Consider the following 13,660-nt stretch of genomic DNA (forward strand, 5'->3'; position numbering starts at 1 on the left):
TTGGTATTCCTCAACTTCGAGTACATTTGATCGTTTTTTTTTTTTTCCTTCTGGTAGTCTATGTGCTTTCATTTCGAAGAGAAAATGTCTAGTAACTTTTCTGTAAAGAATAGACCCATTTTGGTTGTTAGGCTATCCTAATTCACAACCAAACTCAACCCAACTATCTATTAAATATTAATTTCTTTCTCTTCCATCTATACAACCAACTAACCTTAAATTTTTATATTCATTAGCAATTTTATCCAACCAAACCCAACCTAACATTTTATATAAAAAATATCAAAAAAATATATCACTAATGATATCATTTTGTAGATAATTGTTTTCTACATATTTTTGTATATTTTATTTATTTATTTTACAAATATATCATTTAAATATTGATAAAGTAAATCCTCCTTAATAAATGAAGGGGTTTTTTTTTACCACATGTCAATCTCTTGTGAGTTTTAACACTTGTCATTTTGTGGTATTTTTTAAATAAATATTAACCACTTGTTAATTTTTGGTTTGTTTCATTTTTTTAAATTAAAGTCATATACTTATATATGTAAAGTATTAAATATCATATACATGATATTAAATTGCAATAAATACATTTCTTCTTTTATTATTTTAAAGTTGTACATTAAAAAATATTTTCTATTTACATTTTAATTTAATGTTTAATCTCTTTTTAAGCTAACCAACCAACCTTTTAGTCACCAATGGGAGTAGGTTTACCGACTTTTCCGAAATATCAACCCATATAATACACGGGTTTGAGTTTGAGTTTGGAATTAGAGTTAAGATTGGATTAGGGTTTAAAATTGGAATTGAATTTCTTGAACTATCCGTTGAGATTACTTTTGGATTGGAATTGTGGTTGGATAGGATATGGATTATAGGTAGTGAAAAAATAGATCGATCCATTTGAAATCGGGAGAAGATGGGTGACGAAGAGTTTGAATTGTTTGTAGTTAGGATTTTTTTTTTTTTTTTTTTTTTTCCTTGGAGTTTTTTGGTTTGATGGAAAGTTGGAAAAAGTCATTTTCAAAAATGGATGTTAAATGTTTGAAAGATGAAGGTTTTGTTGTGGTACAAAAGTTGATAGGTGTTGGTATTTATAAAAATGGGAAGCCCCACTCCGCATAATAGCCTAACAGCATAAAATCTTCAATACTAAACAAATCTTCCAACAAACATATGAAGAAACCAAACTATCGATGATTAAAAAAAAAATCACAGTAATAAAAATAAAAGTTATATCCAATGAAATAAAAACAACTTACAACCGGAGAATTTATTTGGAAATATATAAACGGCTAAATTAAATATACATGTAGCTGTACAAAAAAAAAAAAAAAAAAAAAAAAAGTTCTTGGAGACTTTTAAGATCTAAATACGATGGAGTAGTTCGTGTGAAAACCTCTACTCATAGCCTGTAATCAAAGATCATATTCAATCAGCATTTTAAGATTATGAAGAAATGACAATTCTTCTTTTTTCTAATTAACTTTCGTTTAGATAAATGACATTTCGTTTACACATTTTGTACTTCCAATTCTTATTAATATATTATACTTTGAAAGATCTACCTAATTATAGCAATGATAATTGCTTTATAATTGGATAATATTTTCAAAGTACAATGCTCTATTACAAAAAAAAAAATCAAGGAAATTACAATGCTATTTTTTGAATTTAACCCTATTTCTTAAACATCAATCATCCACAATGAACACATCTACTTACAGTCAAATTTACTCAATTGTGAGAGCCGATTGCTTAATCTTCATCAACAATACTCCAAATCATCCTAAAAGCAGTACCCAAAAAAAAAAAAAAAAAAAAAAACTATTAACATGATTTTCAAGTGATTTAAAATTGGGTATTTTAAATTTTTAATGAGTTTGAAAAACGTACCAAAATATAGAGAAGAAAAGAAGGAAACCAAGATAACAAAGTTTAAATATTCGTTGTTTCTTTTGACTTGAAAGCTCATTAAAAACCTCTGTTGCATACACTACATGGCGTCCATGAATGTACCTAAAAATAAATTTATGTTAGAGGGTAATAGTTTTTGTATCATGTTTAATATAAAAAAAATATATGAAATAATATATAAGTTTTGAGAACTTTAATACGTGTGTTGCATTTTATAGAAAATAGTAAATGTTAATATTTTATCTTTGTAAGTACAAGATTGGGCAAAATATAGAATAAAACAATTGTACTTTCACCATTTTATCGAGTTAGCCACTTAACTATTTTCTGTAGTTAAATTTTTTAAACCTTTAAAAAAAAATCATTTTTCCTGGTTACCCGATTTTTATATCAGAGAAAAACACATAAAAGCGCAACATACTTTCACCATTTTATAAATTTAGTTAATAAACTATTGTTTTTTATTGATATTAGCCACTAACCCATTATTATAACAATCATAAATAAATAACAATTCAATAGCTAAATCAAGAGTAAATTACACGAATGGTCCCTATGGTTTAAGGTAATTTGCATGTTTGGTCCCTAACTTTTTTTTTGACTCGGAAGGTCCTTACTGTTTGTTTTTATTACGCACTTGGTCCCTATCTTACCTAAAAGTACTATTTTTCCATTGATTTTTTAATTTATTTAAACAAACACACCCTCAATCTCACCCCTCTCACCTTACCTTACCTACCCCACCATTTTCCCTATTTAAATAATGGTATTTTTAGGTAAGACGGGAACTAAATGCGTAACAAAAACAAACAGTAGGGACCAAGCGCGTAACAAAAACAAATAGTAGGGACCTTCCGAGTTAAAAAAATAAGTTAGGGATCAAGCACACAAATTATCCCAAACCATAGGGACCATTCGTGTAATTTACCCCTAAATCAATAAATTATTAAAAGTACATTGTACTTTTATGTATTTTTCGCCATGCTAAATCAATAAAAGGTTGTGCTTTTCTATATCTTTCCCTATAAGATTTGACCAAAAAGCCATATCTTTAAAAATACTAAAAGGTGTAGATTAAGTAATTCAACAATCTAATGAAGATTAAGAAGTGCACTTACAGATGAACATTATAAGATAAATATGGAAGGCAAAATAGGAACATTATCCAATGCCTTGTGACAAGATGTAAAAAGCATAATCCTCCTTGAGTAATCATCTCAGGCAACATAATGTTGTTTATCTTAGTTGCTAATTCATATGGGTTTATATAATCAGTCTCTAAGTCCAAAAAGCACATTATCTGCAACAAAAAAGATTGTAACTGTTAAATACCAAGAATACCCCTCATTGTTTAAATATCAAGAATGCACTCAACAATCATAAAGTAGAGAAATTTTGTCAACCATATTGAATGCAATCGATATTTTAAAAAGATTACTAATGGGTATAGAAGTAAAAAACCAGTCTTGTAGTGTTTCGCATATCCGAATTTGATTTTGAATTCTAATCTTTTAGGACAAGATAATCAAATTTTGGAAAGCATGTAAGAAGATGCAGAAAGAAAACTTCTTTTTCATTCGAACTAACCCTTTAAGTTTAAGCACTTTTTTACTTAACAATTCTCCTTAAAGTTCACAAATTTATGCAAGAACAAATCTAGTGCAATCGCCTAATTACATATCCTCTATCTCTTTAAATCAATGGAAGAAGGGTGTTTAGTTTGTAGAACTGGTGGTCGATTGACAAAAACATATAGGCAAAACGAAAAACTGAAACTTTCATACAAAATCAGCAAAATTTATTGCAATTCATGGCAAATGTTAACCGATAAACATGGAACCCGAAGTCAGAAAATTGAACAAATTAGGTTAAAATAAAATCAAATGTTCTAGCAATTGTAAAACGTAATAGAAAATTGTGAAACACTAACGAACAAAGTCGAGGTGTAGTTGATAAATGCATTCGAACATGAATTGAAAACCGAAGAAAAAAGGGTTGCAATTGAAAGAATGTGTGTGTGAGTGTGTGTTGTTGAAGTTACCTGGTAAAGAACAAGCGCTATGACTGCTAAGAGGATGAAGAAGGAGAACAGCCATGCGATTAGATCTAACATCTCTAAACCCCTAACTGTGTGTTTGATTTGAATGACAGCCGAAAAGGAAGACTCCTCAAGTCTTTGTATGGGGTTTGGAATCTTTGATGCTTTTGATGATCTAATCTCTTTAACGCCTTGTTCCCGAGTTCTACTTAAGGAGAGAAATGAGAGGATACGGAGGGAAAGTGAGGGGTGTCGAAGGAAAATCACGTTCCCGAGTTTCATTAATGGAAGGAAAGTGAGGGGAGGGGAAGGATTTTGGAGTCAAATTTTCCTTCCAAATTTTCCTCCCAAATTGGACGGATTTGGGAAGAAAGTGAGGGGAAGAAAAATTTTATGTTTTATTTTCTTTTTCCTCCTAACTCGGGAACACAAAAACTTAAAATTTTCCTTCCATTTCCTTTCGTTTCCTTCGAACTCGGGAACACGAAATAATGAATATTTTCCTTCACCTCCCTTTCTTTCCGTCATAATTTTCCTTCACTTTCTTTTAATGAATTTACAAAAAAAACTCAGGAACAAGGCGTAAAGTAACGCAGGCATATTTATACGAGTTTTTTTATATTATAATTATTTTAACCTATATACGTATAAATAAATCTACCAAATCAAATTTTGGTAAATATCATTTGACATTATTTTTTCGGGATTTTTATATGTTTTTTTCATTATATTTTTTTGTATTTTTTATTTTCTTAAATTCAAATTTTATATATATATATATATATATATATATATATATATATATATATATATATATATATATATATATATATATAAATTAGATTATTCTATTAAATTTTAGAGAAATTAAATATTCTCCTATATTTTATTCCTACTTATCTTTCTGCCCAATCAAATGTTAACACGTGTCACATTTAATGATACAGTTAATGAAATTAATAATATTTTAGTTCACTTATCACCATTTAATATTGGTAGGAAAATAGTAGGACTAAAATGTAGGAGAATATTTAATTTTTATAACAAACACTCTAAGTGTGTTTGTTTTCTTATGAGAACCCTTAAAAGTTAATAACCATTTAAGAACCAATTTCATTAAGGGTTTTTTTTTCTATTCCCCTAATAGTTTTATTAAAACCCATTTTCTTACACACACATAACTCATTATATCTTAAAATCAGATCTAGATCTAGATCTGAACTCTTTCTTTCCTCCCAGTTAGCTTCAGTCAGATAAATCTCTCCCTTTGATGCCCTTCACTGACAGTGTCGACGACAGCCACCGACCTCCGACGATTATCACTATTGTCGTTGCTCCGGTGACCTGTTGCTACCAACAACGTTAAAGCGCCACCAGATTTGTAACCATCGATGTGAGCTACCATTATCACCGTCGAATTCTTGTTACCATCGTCGGCGTCGGTCTTCTACACCTTCAGATTTTTGATTTGTGGTTCGTCTGCAACCGCCGACCTCTCCAAATAACCAAAAAATGTCGTCGTTGTTGCCTCCTCGCCATAGGCCACCACAAAAGTCAACAACCACTATCTGCCTCTTATATCTGAAACCAAAGACACCGATTTTTCAGATCTAGTCAGATCTGATCTGTTTGGTACACTTTTAGGCATAGATCTACATTATATCCTACCATCGGTGAACCTACTCTTGAGATCAACGGAACACCAAATATGCTACCTAACACTAGATTTGCATCAGATCTAATGTATTTGATGCATTTCATGTATGGATCTGGTTTGTGTGGTACATCTCATTATGGCTTGCATCAGATCTAAATTTTTACAGATAAGTTTTCGATTAACATCAAGTATGTCGAGTTTTATAGATAAATCTTTTTTTTTTCATTTTCTACTTAATTGTTATATTATGTGCATAAAAATGTTATTCACAACTTAAACTTTATGGTTGTTATGTTGTGAATTAAATATAGAATGTCTGTATGTTAATGTTTTTTTAAATAATATGAATTTAGGTTTTTCTTAAAGTGTAAATTCTGATGAATATCTGAACTCTATCTAATACAACCTTCAAACACCACTAGATGTAAGTATAAACCTGTGAATGAGTTGTGAATGTACTTTATTATATTGTGAACTTTTTTATTAACCTGTGAATTAACTATATATTATTTTATGTATTGAGTATGTTAAGATATGAACTTTTTATGAATTTTATGTTTACTTCTGAAATATAAGATGAAATAACCATTATAAATAGATTTGTTTTTTATTTTTTTATTTTTAATAAAGTATGTAAATTTTAAACTGTGGATGTTGTGTAATTAAACTTTGAAAGTATGAATAGTCTCCAGTTTTGAATGTATAAATGTAAGTTTTTAGTAGAGTATATGATTGTAAATATATAAATTTTTTTGTATTAAACTGTTAATTATGAATTAAATTGTTATTTATTTTATTGCTTTTAAAATAGGAGATAAATGAAACATTATACATACATATGATTTTCTCTATTTTTTTTAATAGAGTATGCAAAGTTTGAACTGTGAATATTATGTAAATAAAACATTGAAAAAAAACATTACACTTGAAATCTAAATGTATAAGTATAAGTTTCAAGTAGAGAATATGGCTGAGAATATATAATTTTTATATATTAAATTGTAAATTTTTTATATTAAGTTGTGAGTTTTATGTATTAAATTATGAATCGACTATATTAAGCTGTGATTTTTTTTTATTTTTGTGTTAAAACATGAATAATTTATATATAAATGCATGTATTATTTTTTTTATGAATATATTAATTTTTTATGTGGTATAAATATGTAAGAATGTATAAGTGTTTATAATTTCTTTGCATTAAACTCTAAATTAATAAATTATTAGGTTTATTAAATTGTAAATGTAATATTTAAGTTGTCAACGTATTATTTTATATGCATATCTGATTTTGAAAGAATGATAGTTGCAACGCAGGAATAGGTGGTTGGTGTCGGTGTGTTGCGGTTGATGGTGGTGGCGGTTGTAGAGTTTGAGTTTGACTTCTTAATTGATGTATAATAGATTGTATTAAGTTGTGAATTTTGTGATGTAAAATGCGAATGAGTTGTATTAAGTTGGATATTTTATATAATTTTCATGTGAAAATATGAATAAATGTATGAATAAAAATATTATAGTGTAAAAATTACGGTTTTCCCTTTTTCTTACCAAAAAGACAAAAAAAATCATGATGTTAACATATTAAATAGGAAAATGAGGGTTCTTATGGTTCTTAATCTTTTATGGTTCTCATTTGATCCACTCCATATATATATATATATATATATATATATATATATATATATATATATATATATATATATATATATATATATATATATATATATATATTGTAACGACCCAAAAATCGCTACTAAAAATATCTTTTAAAAACATTACTAAACCCATATTTATAATCACCATATCATAAGTCGTAATATAATTTCCGAGTATTAATTCGAAACATAATCTTGTTATCAGAGTAGAACATTCCCAGGCTAACTGACTATGGTGTGTGCGCTGCAACCTCTCCGAGCTCCTCTTTTGAAAACTGAGTACCTGAAACCAAAAACTGAAACCGTAAGCACAAAGCTTAGTGAGTTCCCCCAAACTACCACATACCATACAATAACATATAAAGCACATACTGGGCCTTACCCACTGCATCAGACCGAGGTCCGGACTAACTGGGGCCTTGCCCCCTGCATCGGACCGAAGTCCGAAAACTGACTGAGACCTTGTCCCCTTCATTGGACCGAAGTCCGGACTAACTAGGGCCTTGCCCCTGCATCGGACCAAAGTCCAGAAACTTATTGGGACCTTGTCCCTTGAATCGGACCGAAGTCCGGACTAACTGCATCGGACCGAAGTCCGGAACTAACTGAACATAGCATAACATAAACATATCAACTAGCATGAACACATATACTGCATACTGCATCGGGTCGTAGACCGGAACACATAACACATAAATCCTGTCTGAGCCACGAAGGCATCAAACATACTAACTATTGCATCGGACCGAAGTCCGGAAACTACTGCTAGCTAAACGGGTCGACATTGTGGCCTTAGACCCGTTCCTACTGGAAGGAAACTCACCTGAACTGCTGAGCTCTGCTGATAACCCTCTGGCTGCTAACCGACAACCCTCTGAGGCGTTGTTCCTCTAGCTCTTCGAGCTACCAATAATAATATAACACTTAGTCTAACAGTCCTCCAAAAGTCAACTAAGTCAATTCTTGAAAAAGCCAAAGTCCTGGTCAAAGTCAACCTTCCAGGTTGACCCTACTCGCCGAGTCAGTCTACTGACTCGCCGAGTTCATAAGCTCTGAAACCCCTTTTTATTCGCGACTCGACTCGCCGAGTCAGACCATGAATCGCCAAGTCTACTGATTTCCGAGTTCTGACCTGTCCAATGCACTGAGTCTCCACTCCACTCACTAATCCGAGTCTTAACTAGAAGGGTTTGGGGGTTCGCGACTTGACTCATCGAGTACAAGAACAGACTCACCGAGTCCAAGGCGATCTTCAACAGACTCGCCGAGTTGTTCCTCCAACTCATCGAGTTCTTGCCTATCTTCATCCAACTCGCCGAGTCCACCCATGTGACTCGCCGAGTTTCTTCAATTCTTAATCCATACAGTGACTTTTCGAGCCATGCAGGGGCTCCAAACTGCAGATCCACTCTTCTAAGGCATAACTCCCATGTAAAGTTGCAAACTTTACATGAAAGCAAGGAGTTAAAGGTCCAAATCACTCTAGGGCTAGGGTTAAAGACAAAGGGGCCTCACCAACAACTCATGGACTGATGCTTTATGACATTCTGGACCAATACAAGTCTAGATCTGGAGTAGCAACCTCATAACTGAACTCCAAACCGGAAATGGTTCTCACTCATACCAAAATGGCCCCAAATCTCATTCAAGAATAGGTCTAGAAGCAACAAGGAAAGGTAACAGCTCATTACCTTCAAGATGTGCCCAAAATTCCAGTGGATTCTGGATCTACACTACTTTCTTGATGCAAACTCTTTTGTTCTTCAAGTTTCTATCACTATAACACCTCTCAAAGCTTCAATCTCCCTCCAATGGCCTTACACACACGAGTTAGGATTTACTGGACCTCAAAGGGGGCTAAGGGAGATGAGGGGAGAACATTGAGTCCTTTTAAATAGGGTGCAATCCCGAAGATTAGGGTTTTTCTCTTTCCATCACCAACTCATCGAGTCCAACTTCTGACTCGATGAGTTGGTCACTTAATTCGCGACCCAAACTCGCTCCGACTCGGCGAGTAAGTATACCTACTCGTCGAGTCCCTTCTTTAATTTACACTTTTAGTCCTTAACTCAACTTCTAAAATTTGGGATGTTACATATATATATATATATATATATATATATATATATATATATATATATATATATATATATATATATATACGGTTTAGGTCATTTTTTGGTCACTTACCTTTTGACTTTGTGCTCATTTGGTCACTTAACTTATTTTAAGTTTTAAAAGATCATAGAACTTTTGACTTTATGCTCATTTAGTCACCTAACTTTTGGTTTGGTCACTGAACTTTTGGATTTGTTCTCATTTAGTACCCTAACTTTTAAAATTATGCTTATTTAGTCACCTAACTTTTAAAATTGTGTTCATTTTTATATCTTTATATTAAAAGTTTAGTGACTAAATGAGCACAAATCCAAAAGTCAAGTGACCAAACCAAAAATTAAGTGACTAAATGAGCACAAAGCGAAAAGTTTGATGACCTTTTAAAACTTAAAAGGAGTTAAGTGACCAAATGAGCACAAAACCAAAAGTTGTGACCAAAAATGACATGAACTTATGTATATACTAGGTAAGTTTCGAGACATGTGCTAAGTACGACTCAATAAAGGTCAATATCTTGATAAATAGAAATAAACATGCAAGGTTGTAATAGGACGACCCATGAGTATAGTAAAAAGAGAGCTTAAGAATGACCTTGAAATTGGGAGTAGTTGAATTACAATGTTATGAATGGATGGATTTGCATCGTACAATGCCTTGATAAAAAGAAATTAAAGTGGGGTGCTATTACACAAATAGATTAAAGTAGCTTGCCATTTCTTGCATATAGTCAGAACGTCTTTCCATTCCCATTAGTATATGGGTCCTCATATTTGTCTCCTGTCTTAGTATCACGAAGTAAAAAAATCATGTAACGTCCCAAAATTCAGGTACATCTCTTAAACCCTTCTTCTTTTCCAGATTGTCAAATTTAACCCTTAACATAAAGTTATGGCAAATGAGTATGTTGGGCGTACCGAAGAGTACGCTGCGCGTACTCATGTGCTTAAGTTGGACGCATACTCACCTAGGTACGTTGGGCGTAGCGGGCCCAGATGCAAACCCTAATTGTGGCTTGTGGACTATAAAAGGAATGTGATGGTCTTGTCCCCAGCCACCATTCCTCGGAGAAAAATCCTAGGAGAGCATATTATCGTTCCAAGGTAGTGTGTGAGTGTTCTTGAGCTAAAAAGTGCCTTTGTGTGTTAGTGAAGAAGAAGAGGATGTTCTTGATTTGTGTATGAGTGTTCTTGAGCTAAAAAGTGCCTTTGAGTGTTCTTGGAGGCTAGAAGTTGGAGTGCAAGCTTGGATCTGAGTTCTACAGAGGGAGGAGCTTCACTTGGAGGTAAAAAGCTCAGGGCTTTCGTTGTTATTGTTGATTTGTGTTTCATGGACCAATTATTAGGGTTTTTGGTCCCAAGGTGGAGACTTTATAAGCAAAAGGTCTCCGTAAGCTTAGATCTACTATATTTCAGAGTATTATGAGTTGTGGGTTCATAAAAATCCAATCTTGGACGTGAATATTAAGTCACGTATGAGATCTAGGCTTTATGAGGAAAAAGGAAAGGTGTTAGAGTGATTAGTAACCTTTACAACCATGCAAAGGCTTAAAGGTTTCGACTTTATGGATTAAATGGCCTTAGGGAAGTCAGATATGAAGTATGAGTATATGTCTTAACTGTTTAAGACCCACAATCAAAGGAGTATGAAACTGGGATTTACGTGGGGCGTAATCCCAATACGTACAACGTAAAGGGTTGCGTTCCCCTTTTTGTGACGTCGTCGGGTATGCCCAGCGTACAGATTTGGTACGCGCAGCGTAACCCAGAGGGTTGACTTTTGTTGACTTTTAGGGTTTAGTCAATGATTGAATCTTTGAGCCATAAGAGGGATAAAATGGTCTTTTACCCTTCTGAGAGTACTTAGAGAGGGATTAGTCTAGCCTTTGAGAGTTGTATTGATTAGAGTAATTATTCCATGTGATTAGGCGGAGGCTAGACCAGTATTACCGAGTTACCCGAGGTGAGTCTTTTCACTATACTTTACCTAAAGTGGTAATTAGAGTTATGTGACAAAGTATCTTGTATGCTTTTGTATGATGTGATTTCTATGTGATTTGTGCTATGTACGATTCAGAGTTCACAGAGTTAGGACCGAAAGGTCCACATAGTTAGGACCAGAGGGTCCACAGAGTTATGGGACTGGAGGGTCCCACTGAGACACATTGACCAGAGGTTCATACATAGTTATAGCCTCGAGTGGCTAATATGTGATGTATGTGGTATTTTGGGGAACTCACTAAGCATTTATGCTTACCGTGTTATGTCTTACGTGTTTCAGGTACGAGTGAGGATCGCGGGAAGGCGCGGACATGATCCGTACACACTCATGGAATTTATGTTTTGAGATTCTGGGATATGTTTTGTTATGATAACATTGGATACATTATGTTTTGATATTATCTTATGAATAAATGTGTGTTTTAAAAATGAAAATTTGTTTTGAAAATTCACATCGTTACAAATCAACATAATTAGGTATAAGTTACATGAAATCATTTAAAAGGTATAAATTATACAGCCTCTGTTTGATTGTTACCAAAGTTCTTGATAAAATTTTCTACAACAAAAAAAGCAGAAACATTCGGAAGCGGAATGCAAAATAGCTTTGAAGTAATGTTAATATTGGATATGGAGACACAAATAGAAACCAACTATATTGGCATGTGAATTACAAATTTATTTATTTAATAAATAGGGTGTTACATTTAAGGTATAAAAATTACAAATTTACCATATTTAGACTATAACTTTATTTTACATTGATGCAATTTTTGGAAAACATCAGAATGAACGATACTAAAAATTCAAAAATTGGAGTAAAAATGCAGATATATATAATTAGTGGAGAATGATCAAAGTAAAAGGGTATCCTAACCTAAACCCATCGATTCGATGTTTTGGTTTTCGGTTTGTACTAGGTTTCCTTGGTTCGATTTCGATTTTAAACCCAAACCTTAATCGAATCCTTAGCTAACCTCAAGTCTTGTTATATAAACACGAAGTTGAAGTATCTTTTGATACTTGAATCCATGTGGGGCTCAAAGTAGATATCATATGAAGCATTTGTTGGATTAGTGTCTAAGTCCATAACTATTTTGGTATGTACTTGACCCGATGGTGCATGGTCCTTTTGGGTTGCCTTCACCAAAGCAACTTGATAGGATGAATTATGGAGAGTAAGGATTAAATATGATTTATTAATGTATTATGAGAATAATATATTAAAGGAGAAATCATATTGTTTAATTAATATTAGTCAATAATTAATTGGTAATTAGTTTTGTGACTAAAAGAGATTAACTAAACTTAAGGGACTGGAATTGTAATTATAGGATAATTGCAATTTGGGCCATGGATTGCCTTGTATCAAGGGTTGGATGAATTCTATGGGGAAGCCCATAAGGAAATCGTCCAAGGGCTTGATCAAAAGGAGTCTATGAGTTGCTTAGGGCTTAAGCATCTAGATTAGGGTTTCCTTGTTAGATAACCCTAATAGCCCAACTATATAAAGACCCCTTAAGGCTCAAAAACGTGGCTAAGCCTCTTGTTAGGGTTTCTACACGTTTTGGCAACCTCCAACCCCTCTCCTCTTCATCCTCTTGCTTATGGTGTTTGTGAACCATTAGAGGAGTGACACTTGTGACTCTAAGCCTTCCAAAGTCAATTCAAGGAGGAATTGGGATTGTTACTGTTACATAACAATCAAGGTATGATCTTAAACCTAATTACATATTAATATGATTACTTGTATGCTAGAATTAGAGTTTATAGTCTTGGATTCAAAGCATGTACAATATAGAAACCTAGATCCAAGCATTAGGGTTTCTATGAGCACATAGGATGTCTTATGACCAAAACTCATCAGTGGTATCAAAGCCTAGCTTGGTTTCAATTGTATTGATGCATTGTATAACTGGAAAATTCAATTTTTTGGATTCTGGAGGCTGGACTCGCCGAGTCCATGGCTGAACTCGCCGAGTCCATGCAGACTCGACGAGTCCATGCCTGACTCGACGAGTCAACTCGTCAGATTATGCTTATCTCGGGATTTCTTGCTGTTTTTACATTAGGATAGTTACCTTATCATATTAGATCAATATAAATCCGATTTTATGATATATATGACTATATTCTTGATCTAATTAAAGATAACTATCAATTAATAAGATAATTGTTTCCTTATAAGATAATTGATTAATTATTTTGAGTAAATTGATAAATTGTTTTGCAAGAAATCATTAAATAAATCAAATATGGATAA

At 32.8% G+C, this 13,660-nt stretch overlaps 1 protein-coding gene across 1 annotated transcript; it reads right to left on the reverse strand.

Annotated features, from left to right (window-relative positions):
- Positions 1-1,233: 1,233 nt before the first annotated feature.
- LOC145037887 (protein cornichon homolog 4-like) lies at positions 1,234-4,151 on the reverse strand. Its single transcript, XM_078986639.1, has 5 exons — positions 3,971-4,151; positions 3,048-3,229; positions 1,909-2,031; positions 1,738-1,801; positions 1,234-1,424 (listed from the first exon to the last, which is right to left on the reverse strand). The coding sequence occupies exons 1-4, from the start codon at positions 4,040-4,042 to the stop codon at positions 1,771-1,773; spliced, it is 408 nt and encodes a 135-aa protein (XP_078842765.1). The 5' UTR covers positions 4,043-4,151; the 3' UTR covers positions 1,234-1,424; positions 1,738-1,770.
- Between the last annotated feature and the right edge of the window lie 9,509 nt (positions 4,152-13,660).

This window comes from Lactuca saligna, chromosome 3, assembly GCF_052625555.1.
Source record: "Lactuca saligna cultivar CGN05327 chromosome 3, ASM5262555v1, whole genome shotgun sequence".
NCBI lineage: Eukaryota > Viridiplantae > Streptophyta > Magnoliopsida > Asterales > Asteraceae > Lactuca > Lactuca saligna.